General features: G+C 36.6%; 1 protein-coding gene across 6 annotated transcripts in view; it reads left to right on the top strand.

Moving 5' to 3' along the window:
* The window catches only part of DCDC1 (doublecortin domain containing 1), a 470261-nt gene that overhangs the window by 262531 nt on the left and 194468 nt on the right, over nt 1–13262 (top strand). For all 6 annotated transcript variants that reach the window (XM_059875151.1, XM_015474817.3, XM_015474816.3 and 3 more), the window contains 2 exons: nt 844–960; nt 3603–3721. In XM_059875151.1, the coding sequence (XP_059731134.1) occupies nt 844–960; nt 3603–3721 (236 nt within the window). The remainder of the gene's footprint in view (nt 1–843; nt 961–3602; nt 3722–13262) is intronic.

Below are 13262 nucleotides of genomic sequence, written 5' to 3'. Positions count from 1 at the left end.
TTACACTTGACCCCTTCTAAGTTTGGCCAAATTTAACTTTTGAGTCTTCCGTTAAATCCTAAGATATTGATTATACTAATTGCTTTTGCTTGGAATGCTTTTTTTCCTTCATTATTCTTGTCAAACTGCTTCCATCCTTCAAGACCTGGTCCAGATGTTACCTCTTTCAAGATGTTTCACTTTTTCTTGCTCCTGTAGAAATGAGGCTACCGTTCTTTGCAACCTATGCTGCTGCTAAGTCGCTTCAGTCGTGTCCGACTCTGTGCGACCCCATAGACGGCAGCCCATCAGGCTCCGCCGTCCCTGGGATTCTCAAGGCAAGAACACTGGAGTGGGTTGCCATTTCCTTCTCCAGTGCATGAAAGTGAAAAGTGAAAGTGAAGTCACTCAGTCGTGTCTGATTCCTAGCGACCCCATGGACTGCAGCCTACCAGGCTCCTCCATCCATGGGATTTTCCAGGCTAGAGTACTGGAGTGGGGTGCCATTGCCTTCTCCGTTGCATCCTATAGCAGTATTTAATCATCCAAATGGAGCTTAACATGAAATTGTGCACGTGTGTGCATGTGTGCCCGTGTGTGTGTTATTGCCTCTATGTATGTAAATTTATTTAGGGCAGGAAAACACTTTATAATATTCCATATCACACAGTCCACGGCCTTTTGTATCAGAGCTGGTGTTCAACAAATATTAATTTAATTGAGTAAGTGGGATTGGGCAGTACTGTTTCAAAAGAGACCTTCTCAATGACGAACATGTTCAAGATTAATCTATTTTGGGTAACTGTGCTGAGGAAGTTTGACTTTCAGCTATAAGTTAAAAACCTGTTTCTTTTCATGGTATAGGTGGACCCCAATATTGTCCTTCATGCCTCTGTTTCCGTCATAAAGTGGAGTTTCTCAAGCAGTAAAGAGAGCAGTGGGAGCCAGATAAGGCCATCAACCCTATGGCTGATCACAAAGGTATCCACGAATGTCTGCTCTCTCTTGTCACTTCCTGGGCTCACAGGCTCACTTTGCTGCTCCATTTCCTGACACTCTCCCTCATGTAAACTTGCAACTGAAAGCGCTGCAGTTGTTGACTGCTGTGAATCTGTGATCTCCTCTTTGTTTGTCTAGTGGAGAGGACGCTGACGTGAACGTTCAACTCACTTTTAGATGGGCTGAGTAGGTAGTACTCCAGAATGTTATTTAAACTAGCGTAGAGCTTTGCTATAGTCCACAGACTCACCATTTTCAGGAGATTTGTCTGAATATCATTTGCTTCCACTCCTTAGTCTTTATTGTTGAGGTTCACAGAGCCTGGTCAATCAGTACGATATAGTGATAGAGTAAGACCATACTCTAGTTTTAGTTTTAATTTTAAAACTCTTAGTTTTAAAAGAAATCGCTGAGTATAAAATGTGAACAATGCCTAACACAAAACCTGTGTCTTGGCATTATTTTTTTAAACTTTATTTTTACATTATTGAATCAGATTTAAGTTGAGAATATATAATTGCTCTCCCCTTCCCTTTTACTATTGAAATACATTTTATGATTGCCACCAAATATTTATGACTGGAAAGAGATGATGCAGCTTGTTTCTACCCTTGTCCTGCCTCCCTTTGTCTCCTCCCTGTAGACTATTTTTGCTTCTTCCTAGCAGTTCCATGGAGAAGGAAATGGCAACCCACTCCAGTACTCTTGCCTGGAGAATTCCATGGACTGAGGAGCCTGGTGGGCTACAGTCCATGGAGTCGCAAAGAGTAAGACACGACTGAGCGACTTCTCTTTCAATAAGTGCAGAGTCACTCAGGCAAGTATGTTGCTACTTAGTTTAGGGGGTAGGAGAGATTGAAATTATTTTGTCAAATGAAATTTTGAATTACTCTTAACTATTAATTTTGCTTTTCAGAGAGCTAAAACCAAAAATTAGAGTGAGACACAAAGATACTAAAAAATATTATCCACTTCATTGACAAAGGCAGAATGAGATTATATATTTCTTAAATCTGCTTCCAACCTGGAGACTCTCTTAACTACTAGTCCTTTTTATTAATATGTTGTATTTTATTTCTGATCTAGAAATAATATTGCCATTTTGTTAAAATATGTTAAACATTGTATACACATTTATTATCTCATTTAATCTCATAAAAATTATGCAAATTTTCATTATACAGCTGAAAAACTGAGGCCAGTAGGTGATAGAGGAAAGATTCTTGGTCTGTCTATCTTCAAAACTTATGCCATTTTACTGCATTTCAATGTAAAATACTTCTCTATATCTGACCAATTTTTGAGCATGGATGGAAATAGTTTAGTTTTAGCACGATCACTGAATACCAGTGTGACCTCAAGTAAGTCACATACCATATCTGGGCTTTAGTCTTCTGGTAACAGAGTTGGACCAGTTGGATTCTGTGGCATCTGTTTCTAGAATTTCATGATATCAAAAATCTTGTACTTATCTAAAAATTTTCCTGAAAGAATTTAAATGCTTGCTGCAAAGAGTATGAGTTTTGGAGTTAGACAGGTCAGAATTAGAATCATTTCTGTGACCTTGGGAAAGTTACTTAGTTGCACTGACCCACAGTTTTCTTATATATAAAATGACATTAGTCCCATTTGTCTAGCACGGTGGCTATGGCGATTGAGAAAATATGTTTGAAGTTGAAGCATACTATCTGGTATACAGAAAGTGCTTAAAAGTGATTCTTTTTCCTGACCCCAAGGAGTTCCCTTTCTCTATAGACAAACATGTTCAAATGAGGATTCCATTCAGTGCTAATTAGAACAAAAATTTACAAAAATACTTTTTTTCCCTAAGTCATTGTGTAGTTTTTTCTCACACAACAAAACCATGAGAAATAAAAGTTGCATGTTAAAAGGAAAACAATTTTGAAAATCTTATAAGATTTAAAGTTCTATCCTTTTTTTTCCCCAAAATAAATTAGTTTACCTGTTAAAACAGAGAAGTTTCTATGCCATAAATCCTCAATATGTGTAAATAAATTCCTCAATGGCTGTCACTTATTTAAAATGTGTCGATTTACTAAGTAAGAAAATTGTTGAATGTTCATTCAAGCAATGTTCTCAATCAACTTCCTTATCAGAGAATCGTAACATTTAAAATGAAAGTAGTTCATAAACCACCTTAAAATGTTTAACCCATGGTACTTAGAGCCAGAATAAAACTTTAAATTGGTACCAGAGGTTAAGGATTTGTTTCAGTCTTTTCAGTTCACTGCCTTTATTTATTTATTTTTTCTGTGCATACATATTTCTAGTAAGCTCTGTAGTTATAACTATAACAAGTGACACGTAATGGACCCCAAATCACTACACTGTGAAATATGCACAGAAAAAAAGGATAAATGAAGATATCAAGGTCTGTTTTATTTTGCACTGAACTGTAAAATGCCACCCTTGTCCAACAGAAGATCACTGATTCCGAGCAGGGCTCACTGACTGCTAAGTTGTGGGTAGTGTTTCACTTTCGGCAACTGTTAATATCCGAGTTTATCCAGGCATAATGACCTCACTATTTGTGACACATTGTTGAATTTTCTGGTTCTTTTAACTTATTTAGACCTTTCTCCCCCCTCTCTATTCATTGGAAGACTGGAATGATCCTGAGCCAAGCAGTAACTCAAAGCTGTCTAGCTATTGGTCATCCAATCAGAGTCAAGGCTACTGACGGAACATCACTACAAGGATACAAATTAGTCCTACAGAAAAGGTAATGTTTATGAGCTATGTACCTGAAAACAAGAAATGTTAATTTCAAGATTCCTGAGCAGTCAAATTATCATGCTTCCTGGCTTAGATGGAATATTCACTATGTTTTAAATTTGTGTTCAAAATATCAATATTAATTTTTCTAAAATAAGCTTGAAAACACATGCCACTTAATTAGATAGTGTGTCTTAGATATTTTTTAGAACTGAAAAGTTGCCTTCAGTATATATCTGTTGTAGACAAGCTGCTGCTTTACTCTGTAATTATTGGAACTCATTTCTTTGTATCTATTTTGGTTATTAATTTAAGAATTTAATGTGTTATGTGTATTCCTAATCTTTTGTCCATCTTCTGAATATGAAATATTGAACAATGAAGGAAAAATCAAGGAGACAAAAAAAATTCTGGCTAGTAAGGCTCCAAAAGTGTCATTTTTGTTTGTTTTTTTCTGATTTGGAGGATAAAATTAAAAATAGATTTAGAAGAAAAAATTAGCAGTAAGGAAGAAAGGTGATTTATCTCCAACCACTTGGAAATATTGTTTCCTAAATCTGTTTTCTATTTCATTTGTCTTTTGATTTTACCTAGTGTTGATAAAAACAAGTCCTATTGTATTGCAAGACTTAGAAAGCTATTAGCCAACTACTCTGGCTGGATAGACAATTAGGATGTGCTTAGGGCTAAAGCCAGAACTAGGGCATTTAGGCACCAGAGAAAGTTTGGCTCAGCCACAAATATAGAAGGGGAATTTTCTCTAACATGCAAAGCATACTGTCCAACAAGTATTAGAATATTACACAGTGGTTAAAAAACATGATCTACAGAGTCAGATTTCAAGGTATAAATCCTAGCTGTAACACTTACTCTAACAACAACAAAAACAAATTCTGAGCCAGACACTATTTTAATTCATTTATGCTGTATTTTTACATTTAAACTTAACAACACTTGATAAGGTAGGTAGCATTACTATCCTTACAGCTGGGAGATTGAAATACAGAGTTTAATCACTTACTCAAGGTCATATCTAAGTGATTGGGAAGGAATGCAAAGTCAACCAACTATAATCTATAACTCACTCCTAGCCACAAACTATATAGTCTGTAGGTCAAAATCCAATCATACAATTGCCAGTGAGTGCCAAGTGTGGTACTTGGCACTCACTGTACCAAGATACCTCAGAGAATGAGTAGGGTACAGTAATTGAAACACCCAAGCAGAAGGAAGAGAGGGACAGTAGTTTGCTATCACACAAACTGGCCAGTGTGGGTAGAGTCCTAAACACATAGTTCCCAAGGAGAAGCAAACAAACCCAAAGCAAGTCCCAGGTTGATATGGTGCTATACATGGAGTAGCTAACAAGTTTTCTGGGGCAGAATCAATGCTGTAAACTGGAAACTCACAAAGCATCAAGTTGCAATAATAACAAGTGCAAACCATGGGACATGGAGCCAGAGATGCTTCAGCTCACTTAGTCCAGGGTTATAATAAAGAGAAGAATCAGTCAATTGTAACTGACCTAGAAATGATACAGATTATAGAATTAATACACAGGTCATTAAAACAGTTGTTATCATTGTATTGCATATATTCAGGTAGCTAGAGGAAAGACTGAACATGTTAATAGAGACACAGAACATATGAAAAGACTCAAATCAAATTTCTAGGTATGAAAACTTCAATGTATGACTTGAAAAATATGCTGAATTTGTCTAATAGCAGATTAGACAAATTTAGCAATTTGTCTAATTCCTCAATTTCTTGCAAATTGTGGAAGAAAATTTTAGTGAACTTAGATACCAAAAGAAACTATTCATAGTGAAAACCAGAGAGGAAAAAATACGGATTGAAGAAAAATGAACAGAGCACTGTTGGTTGTGAAAAGCTTCAGATGGCCCAATCTCAGAATAATTAGAGTCTCTGAAGGGAAGAAGCAGGGGACAGAAAAATATTGGAAAAAATGATGTCTTCTAAAAATATAGGACAAAAAATTTCAAAATTTTGTGAAAACTACAACCCACACATCCAAGAAGTTCAACAGATTTTAAGCATAAGAAACACTAAGAAAAGAAACCAAGAAAAATCATAATCAAATTCCTTAAAATTAGTGATAAAGGGAAAAATCTTAAGAGTACACAGAAAAGGCATATTACGTACAAAAGGAATAAAGATAAGAATGACAGCAGATTTCTTGTTGGTAACAATAAGAGTGAGAAGACAGTGGAAGAATATCTTTAAAGGCTTAAAGAACAAAACAACCAACCTATCAATATAGAAATCATTTCCCAATGAAATTATTAATATTTTTTAAATATTAAGGCAAAATAAAAATTCAGATATTAGTCAGAAACTGAAAGAATTTATCACCAGCAGACCTACAGAACAAACATTGTTTAAAGAATTCCTTCAAGCAGAAGAATATTGGTATCAGATGAAAATGAAGAGCACTGGGAATAATAACCACACAGACGATATAAAGATCTCATTTCTTATTTAAGTCTCTTTAAAATATAATTTTTTGTTTACAGCAAAAAATAATAATATATTATGGAGAGAAAAATATGTAGATGCAAAATATATGAAGTTAATGGTACAAATACCAATAGGAAAAATGGAAGAAAGATTCTCATACTGTATTTCTCAAGTGGTATGATATCCAGTGGCTCAGCAGTAAGAATCCACCTGTAATGCAGGAGATACAGGTTCAATCTCTGGGTCAGGAAGATCCTCTGGAAAAAGAAATGGCAACCCACTCCAATATTCTTGCCTGAGAAATCCCATGGACAGAGGAACCTGGCAGGCTACAGTCCACGGATCACAAAAGAGTCAGATATGACTTAGCAACTAAATAACAACAATGATATCAACTGAAGGTAGACAGATAAGTTAAGGATGTCCTATAAGTTAAACAATATCCTATTTCAATATCGATAGAACATGTGAGGAGGAAACTGTGAGGATACAAAAGACTAGAACAACACTGTCAATCAACTTGACCTAACTGATATTTATAGAACATACCCAAGAACAGCAGAAGACATATTCATTTAAAGGAACAGTATATTAAATCAAATGGGGTATATTCTAGCTATAAAACAAGTCTCAATACATTTAACAGAATTTAAATATTATAAAAAAGATTCTCTGGCCATAATAGAATTACACTAGAAATCAGACAGATTTCACAACAAGGTCATACTGTATAGCACAGGGAAATTTATTTAATATCCTGTGATAAGCCATAATAGAAAAGAACATAAAAAAGAAAGTATATGTGTATGTATAACTGAATCACTTTGCTGTACATCAGAAGTTAACGTAACACTGTAAATCAACCATACTTAAAAAAAAAAAAATAGCAGAAAGCTTTCTGGAAAACCCCCAAGTATCTGGACATAAGTAACACATTTCTAAATGACCCAAGAACCAAAGAAGAAATCAAAATGGAAATTAGCAAGTATTTTTGAACTGAATGAAAATGAAAATACACATATTAAAAACTGTGGGATGCTGCCCAAGAAGTTCTTAGATGGAAATTTCTGTAAATACCTATATAAGGAAAGAAGTAAAAGTGAAAGTTGCTCAGTTGTGTCCAACTCTTTGTGACCCATGGACTAAAATGTCCATGGAATTCTCCAGGCCAGAATACTGGAGTGGGTAGTATTTCCCTTTTCCAGGGGATCTTCCCAACCCAGGGATCGAACCCAGGTCTTCTGCATTTCAGGCAGATTCTTTTTCATCTGGGCCACAAGGAAAGCCCAAGAATACTGGAGTGTGTAGCCTATCCCTTCTCCAGCAGATCTTCCCAACCCAGGAATCAAACCGGGGTCTTCTGCATTACAGGCGGATTCTTTACCAACTGAGCTAAGAAGAAAGACAGCAAATCAGTGACCTCAGCTCCCATTTGGAGAAGCTAGAATAAGAAGAGCAAATCGAACTCAAAGTAATCAGAAGACAGAAAATAATAAAAGTTAGAGTAGAAATCAATGAAATAGAAAATAGGAAAAAAAGATAAAAATCAACAAAATCAAAAGCTGTTTTTTTTTTTTTTTTTCAAAGATCAAAGAAACTGATAAACCTCTAGCCAGACTACTCAGGAAATTAAGGAATAGGACACAAATTACCAATATCAGGAATGAGAGAGGTGATATCACAGTTATTAAAGAGATAATGGAATATTTTGAACAAAAATAAAGTAAGTGAAGTCACTCAGTCATGTCTGACTCTTTGCGACCCCATGGACTTTAGCCTCCCAGGCTCCTCCATCCATGGGATTTTCCAGGCAAGAGTACTGGAGTGGGTTGCCATTTCCTTCTCCAGGGGATCTTCCCAACTCAGGGATTGAACCCGGATCTCCCGCATTGCAGGCGGACACTTTACCCTCTAAGCCACCAGGGAACTGAGATGATTAAAGACCAATTTCTTCAAGGGCACAAATTGCCAATGTCTACTCAAGAAGCAATAGGTAAGCTGAATAGTCCTGGATCTCTTAAAGAAATTAAATTTTTAGTTAAAAACTTTCCCACAAAGAGAACCTCAGATTCAGATGATTTCCCTAGCTTCACTTGGGAATTCTTTCAAATATGTCAAGTCTCCATTTCCTTACATAGAAAATAGAAGAGGGAATACTTCCTAGCTAATTCTAAGAGGCCAATATTATTCTGAAAGCAGAAATCAGACAGACATTATAGGAAAAGAGAATCATAGACCAATATCCCTTGTGAACATAAATGCAAAAAATTCTTAACATTTTAACAAGTTGAATACAATAAAAAAGACAATATATCATGACCAAGCAGTGTTTATCCCAGGAGAATGAAGTTGAAAATCAATCAATGTAAATCACTCAATTGGCAGACTGAAAAGGAAAAAAAATCACAAACATCAAATTGATATAGGAAAAGCTTTTAACAAAGGTCAGAATCCCTTCCTAATAGAAAGTTTTCTATTCAGAAAACTGAATAGAAGGGAACTTTGTCAATATGACAAAGGGCATCTACAAAAAACATACAACTGACATATTTAATGATGAAAGACTAGTGCTTCCTCCTAAAGTCAAAACAAGGCAAGGTTGTCTACTCTCACCTATTCAGCAATGCATAGAAAACTATAGCCAGTATAATAAGAAAGGGAAAAGAAATAAAAGACATCTAGATATGAATTGAAGAAGTAAGTTCAGTTCAGTTCAGTCACTCAGTCGTGTCCGACTCTTTGTGACCCCATGAACCACAGCATGCCAGGCCTCACTGTCCATCACCAGCTCCTGGAGTCCACCCAAACCCATGTCTATCGTGTCGGTGATGCCATCCAACCACCTCATCTTCTGTCGTCCCCTTCTCCTCCTGCCCTCAATCCCTCCCAGAATCAGGGTCTTTTCAAATGAGTCAGCTCTCTGCATCAGGTGGCCAAAGTATTGGAATTTCAGCTTCAACATCAGTCCCTCCAATGAATACCCAGGACTAATCTCCTTAGGATGGACTGTCAGATCTCCTTGCAGTCCAAGGGACTCTCAAGAGATTTTTCCAACACCACAGTTGAAAAGCATCAATTCTTCGGCGCTCAGCTTTCTTTATAGTTCAACTCTCACATCCATACATGACCACTGGAAAAACCATAGCCTTGACTAGACAGATCTTTGTTGGCAAAGTAATGTCTCTGCTTTTCAATATGCTATCTAGGTTGGTCATAACTTTTCTTCTAAGGAGCAAGTATCTTTTAATTACATGGCTGAGTCACCATCTGCAGTGATTTTGGAGCCCTCCAAAATAAAGTCAGCCACTGTTTCCACTGTTTCCCCATCTATTTCCCATGAAGTGATGGGACCAGATGCCATGATCTTCGTTTTCTGAATGTTGAGCTTTAAGCCAACTTTTTCACTCTCTTCTTTCACTTTCATCAAGAGGCTCTTCAGTTCTTCTTCACTTTCTGCCATAAGGGTGGTGTCCTCTGCATATCTGAGGTTATTGATATTTCTCCTGGCAATCTTGATTCCAGCTTGTGCTTCCTTCAGCCCAGTGTTTCTCATGATGTACTCTGCATATAAGTTAAATAAGCAGGGTGACAATATACAGCCTTGACGTACTCCTTTTCCTATTTGGAACCAGTCTGATGTTCCATGTCCAGTTCTAACTGTTGCTTCCTGACCTGTATACAGGTTTCTCAAGAGGCAGGTCAGGTGGTCTGGTATTCCCATATCTTCTGACTTTAATTTCAAATGGTATGATTATCTATGTAGAAAATCCTATGAAAACTACAAACAATGTCTACAGCTAATAAATGAGTTAAGCAAGTTTGAGGGCTTGAGATCAATATATATATATATATATGTATATACATATATAAACAATATATATATGTGTATACATATATATATATGTTATTTGTATTCCTGTACACTAACAACAAGCAACTTTAGAAGTTAAAATTTTTAAATGCCAATTATAATAACATCAAAAGTATGACATGCTTCAATATGAATCAGATAAAATACATACAAGACTTGTGTACTGAAAGCTACAAAACATTGCTGAGTAAGAGTAAAGAAGACCTAAATAGATGCAGGTATATACTGTATCCATGGATTGAAAGACTCTGTATGGTTATGATGTCCATTCTCTTCAAATTGACCTATAGATTTAATGCAATCTCAATAGAAATCCCAGAAAGTTTCTTTATAAAAGGTATCAAGGTAGTTTTAAAATCCATATAGAATTGCAAAAGATCTAGAATAGGCAAAACAACTTTAAAAAGAACAAAATTACCTGATCTCAAGACTTACTGTAAAATAAAAGTAATGAAAATAAAAACACAAAAAAATTAAATAGCAGTAATGAAAAACGGCATGCTATTGGCACCAAAGTAGACAATTGGATCAATAGAACAGGATAGAAGATCCAGAAATAGATCCACACATATACGGCCAATTGACTTTTGACAAAATTGCAAGAGAAATTCAGTGGAAAAAGGATTTTCTTTTTTTTGACTAATGGTGATGGAACAATTGGATATCAATATATAAAAAAAACTGATCCGTATGTAATACAATAAACAGTAGTTAGCTCAAAATGGATTATAGACTTAAATGTAAAAAATAAAATTGAATATTTCAGACAAAAGCAAAGGAGAAAATATTTGTATTTTATATTTGTATTTGTATTTGATCTTGTATTAGCCAAACTTTCTTACATATGATGTCAAAAACATGATCCACAAAAATATAAATCGATAAATTGGACTTCATTAAAATTAAGACTTTCTGCTCTTTGAAAGGCATTGTTAAGAGAATGACAAGACAAGTGACACTTAGGGAGAAACATCTTCAAACAATAGATATTTGCAAAATACACACAACTCAAGCAAAAATGGGCAGGTAAATGATTTGGACAAATACTGTAACAAGGAAGATATACAGTTGGCATATGAATAGATGCTAATCATTCAGTCAGTTCAGTTCAGTTGCTCAGTCATGTCTGACTCTGCGACGCCATGGACTGCAGCATGCCAGGCCTCCCTGTCCATCACCAACTCCCAGAGTTTACTCAAACTCATGTCCGTTGAGTCGGTGATGCCATCCAACCACCTCATCCTCTGTCATCCCCATCTCCTTCTGCCTTCAATCTTTCCCAGCATCAGGGTCTTTTCCAATGAGTCAGTACTTTGCATCAGGTGGCCAAAGTTTTGGAGTTTCAGCTTCAGCATCAGTCCTTCCCATGAATATTTAGGGCTGATTTCCTTTAGGATGAACTGGTTGGATCTCCTTGCAGTCCAAGGTTCTCTCAAGAGTCTCCTCCAACACCACAGTTCAAAAGCATCAATCCTTCGGCGCTCAGCTTTCTTTATGGTCCAATTCTCACATCCATACATGACCACTGGAAAAACCATGGCCTTGACTAGACAGACCTTTGTTGGCAAAGTAATGTCTCTGCTTTATAATATGCCATTTAGTTGGTCATAATTTTTCTTCCAAGGAGAAAACATCTTTTAATTTCATGGCTGCAGTCACCATCTTCATTGATTTTGGAGCCCCCCAAATAAAGTCTGTCACTGTTTCCACTGTTTCTCCATCTATTTGCCATGAATTGATGGGGTCAGATGCCATGATCTTAGTTTTCTGAATGTTGAGTTTTAAGACAATTTTTTCACTCTCCTCTTTCACTTTCATCAAAATTTCCTATTCACTTTCTGCCATAAGGGTGGTGTCATCTGCATGTCTGAGGTTATTGATATTTTTTCTGGCAATCTTGATTCCAGTTTGTGCTTCATCCAGTCCAGCGTTCCTCATGATGTACTCTCCATATAAGTTAAATAAGCAGGGTGACAATATACAGCCTTGATGCTAAATATTAGGGGAATATAAAATACAACTAAAATTAAGTAACACCACATATGTAGTAGAGTCCAGTGTTTAAAATGTGACCATATTGAATGCTGGTGAGAATGTGGAACAACTGAACCCTCATAGTTGGTACATGGTTTCTACATAGTTGGTAGAAATATAAATGCTTCAAAACTTTGGAAAACAATTGATACTCTCCTAAAATATACACATATATGTATATTACAAAACCACTGCGGATGGTGACTGCAGCCATTAAATTAGAAGACATTGCTTCTTGGAAGAAAAGCTATGACAAACCTAGGCCGCATATTAAAAAGCAGAGACATCACTTTGCTGACCAAGGTCTGTATATTCAAAGCTATGGTCTTTCCAGCAGTCATGTATGGATGTGAGAGTTGGACCATAAAGAAGGCTGCTGTTGCTAAGTCGCTTCAGTCGTGTCCGACTCTGTGCGACCCCATAGACAGCAGCCCACCAGGCTCCCCCATCCCTGGGATTTTCCAGGCAAGAATACTGGAGTGGGTTGCCATTTCCTTCTCCAAAAGAAGGCTAAGCATTAAATAATTGATGCTTTCAAACTGTGGTGATAGAGAAAATTCTTGTGAGTCCCTAGGACAGCAAGGAGATCAAACCAATCAATCCTAAAGGAAATCAACCCTGAATACTCACCGAAAGGACTGATGTTAAAGCTGAAGCTCCAATACTGAGCTGAGCATTGGAAAAGACCCTGATGCTGGGAAACATTGAAGGCAAAAGGAGAAGAGGGTGGCAGAGGATGAGATGGTAGGATGGCATTACCGATTCAACGAACGTGAACTTGGGCAAACTCCAGGAGGTGGTGAGGGACAGGGAGGCCTGGTATGCTGCAGTCCAGGGGGTCACAAGGAGTCAGACATGACTTAGCAACTGAACAACAACAAATACATACATATATGTACACACAAACACACGCATATGTGTGTGTATTTATATTTATATACAGGTAGGTATATACATACCTGTAGTTTATTGCCCAGCCTCTCCTCGATTATTCAAGGAATATGAAAGTCCTTATGAAGACTTGTACATAAATGTTTATAGCAGCTTTATTTCTAAAGCCAAAAGTAAAAACTTGAAACAACCAAAATGTCCATCCATAGGTGAACGATAAATTATAGTGTATGCTATGCTATGCTAAGTCACTTCAGTCATGTCCGACTCTGTG

This window comes from Bos taurus, chromosome 15 (assembly GCF_002263795.3).
Source record: "Bos taurus isolate L1 Dominette 01449 registration number 42190680 breed Hereford chromosome 15, ARS-UCD2.0, whole genome shotgun sequence".
Classification (NCBI taxonomy): domain Eukaryota; kingdom Metazoa; phylum Chordata; class Mammalia; order Artiodactyla; family Bovidae; genus Bos; species Bos taurus.
This window is presented reverse-complemented; position numbering and strand designations above follow the sequence as displayed.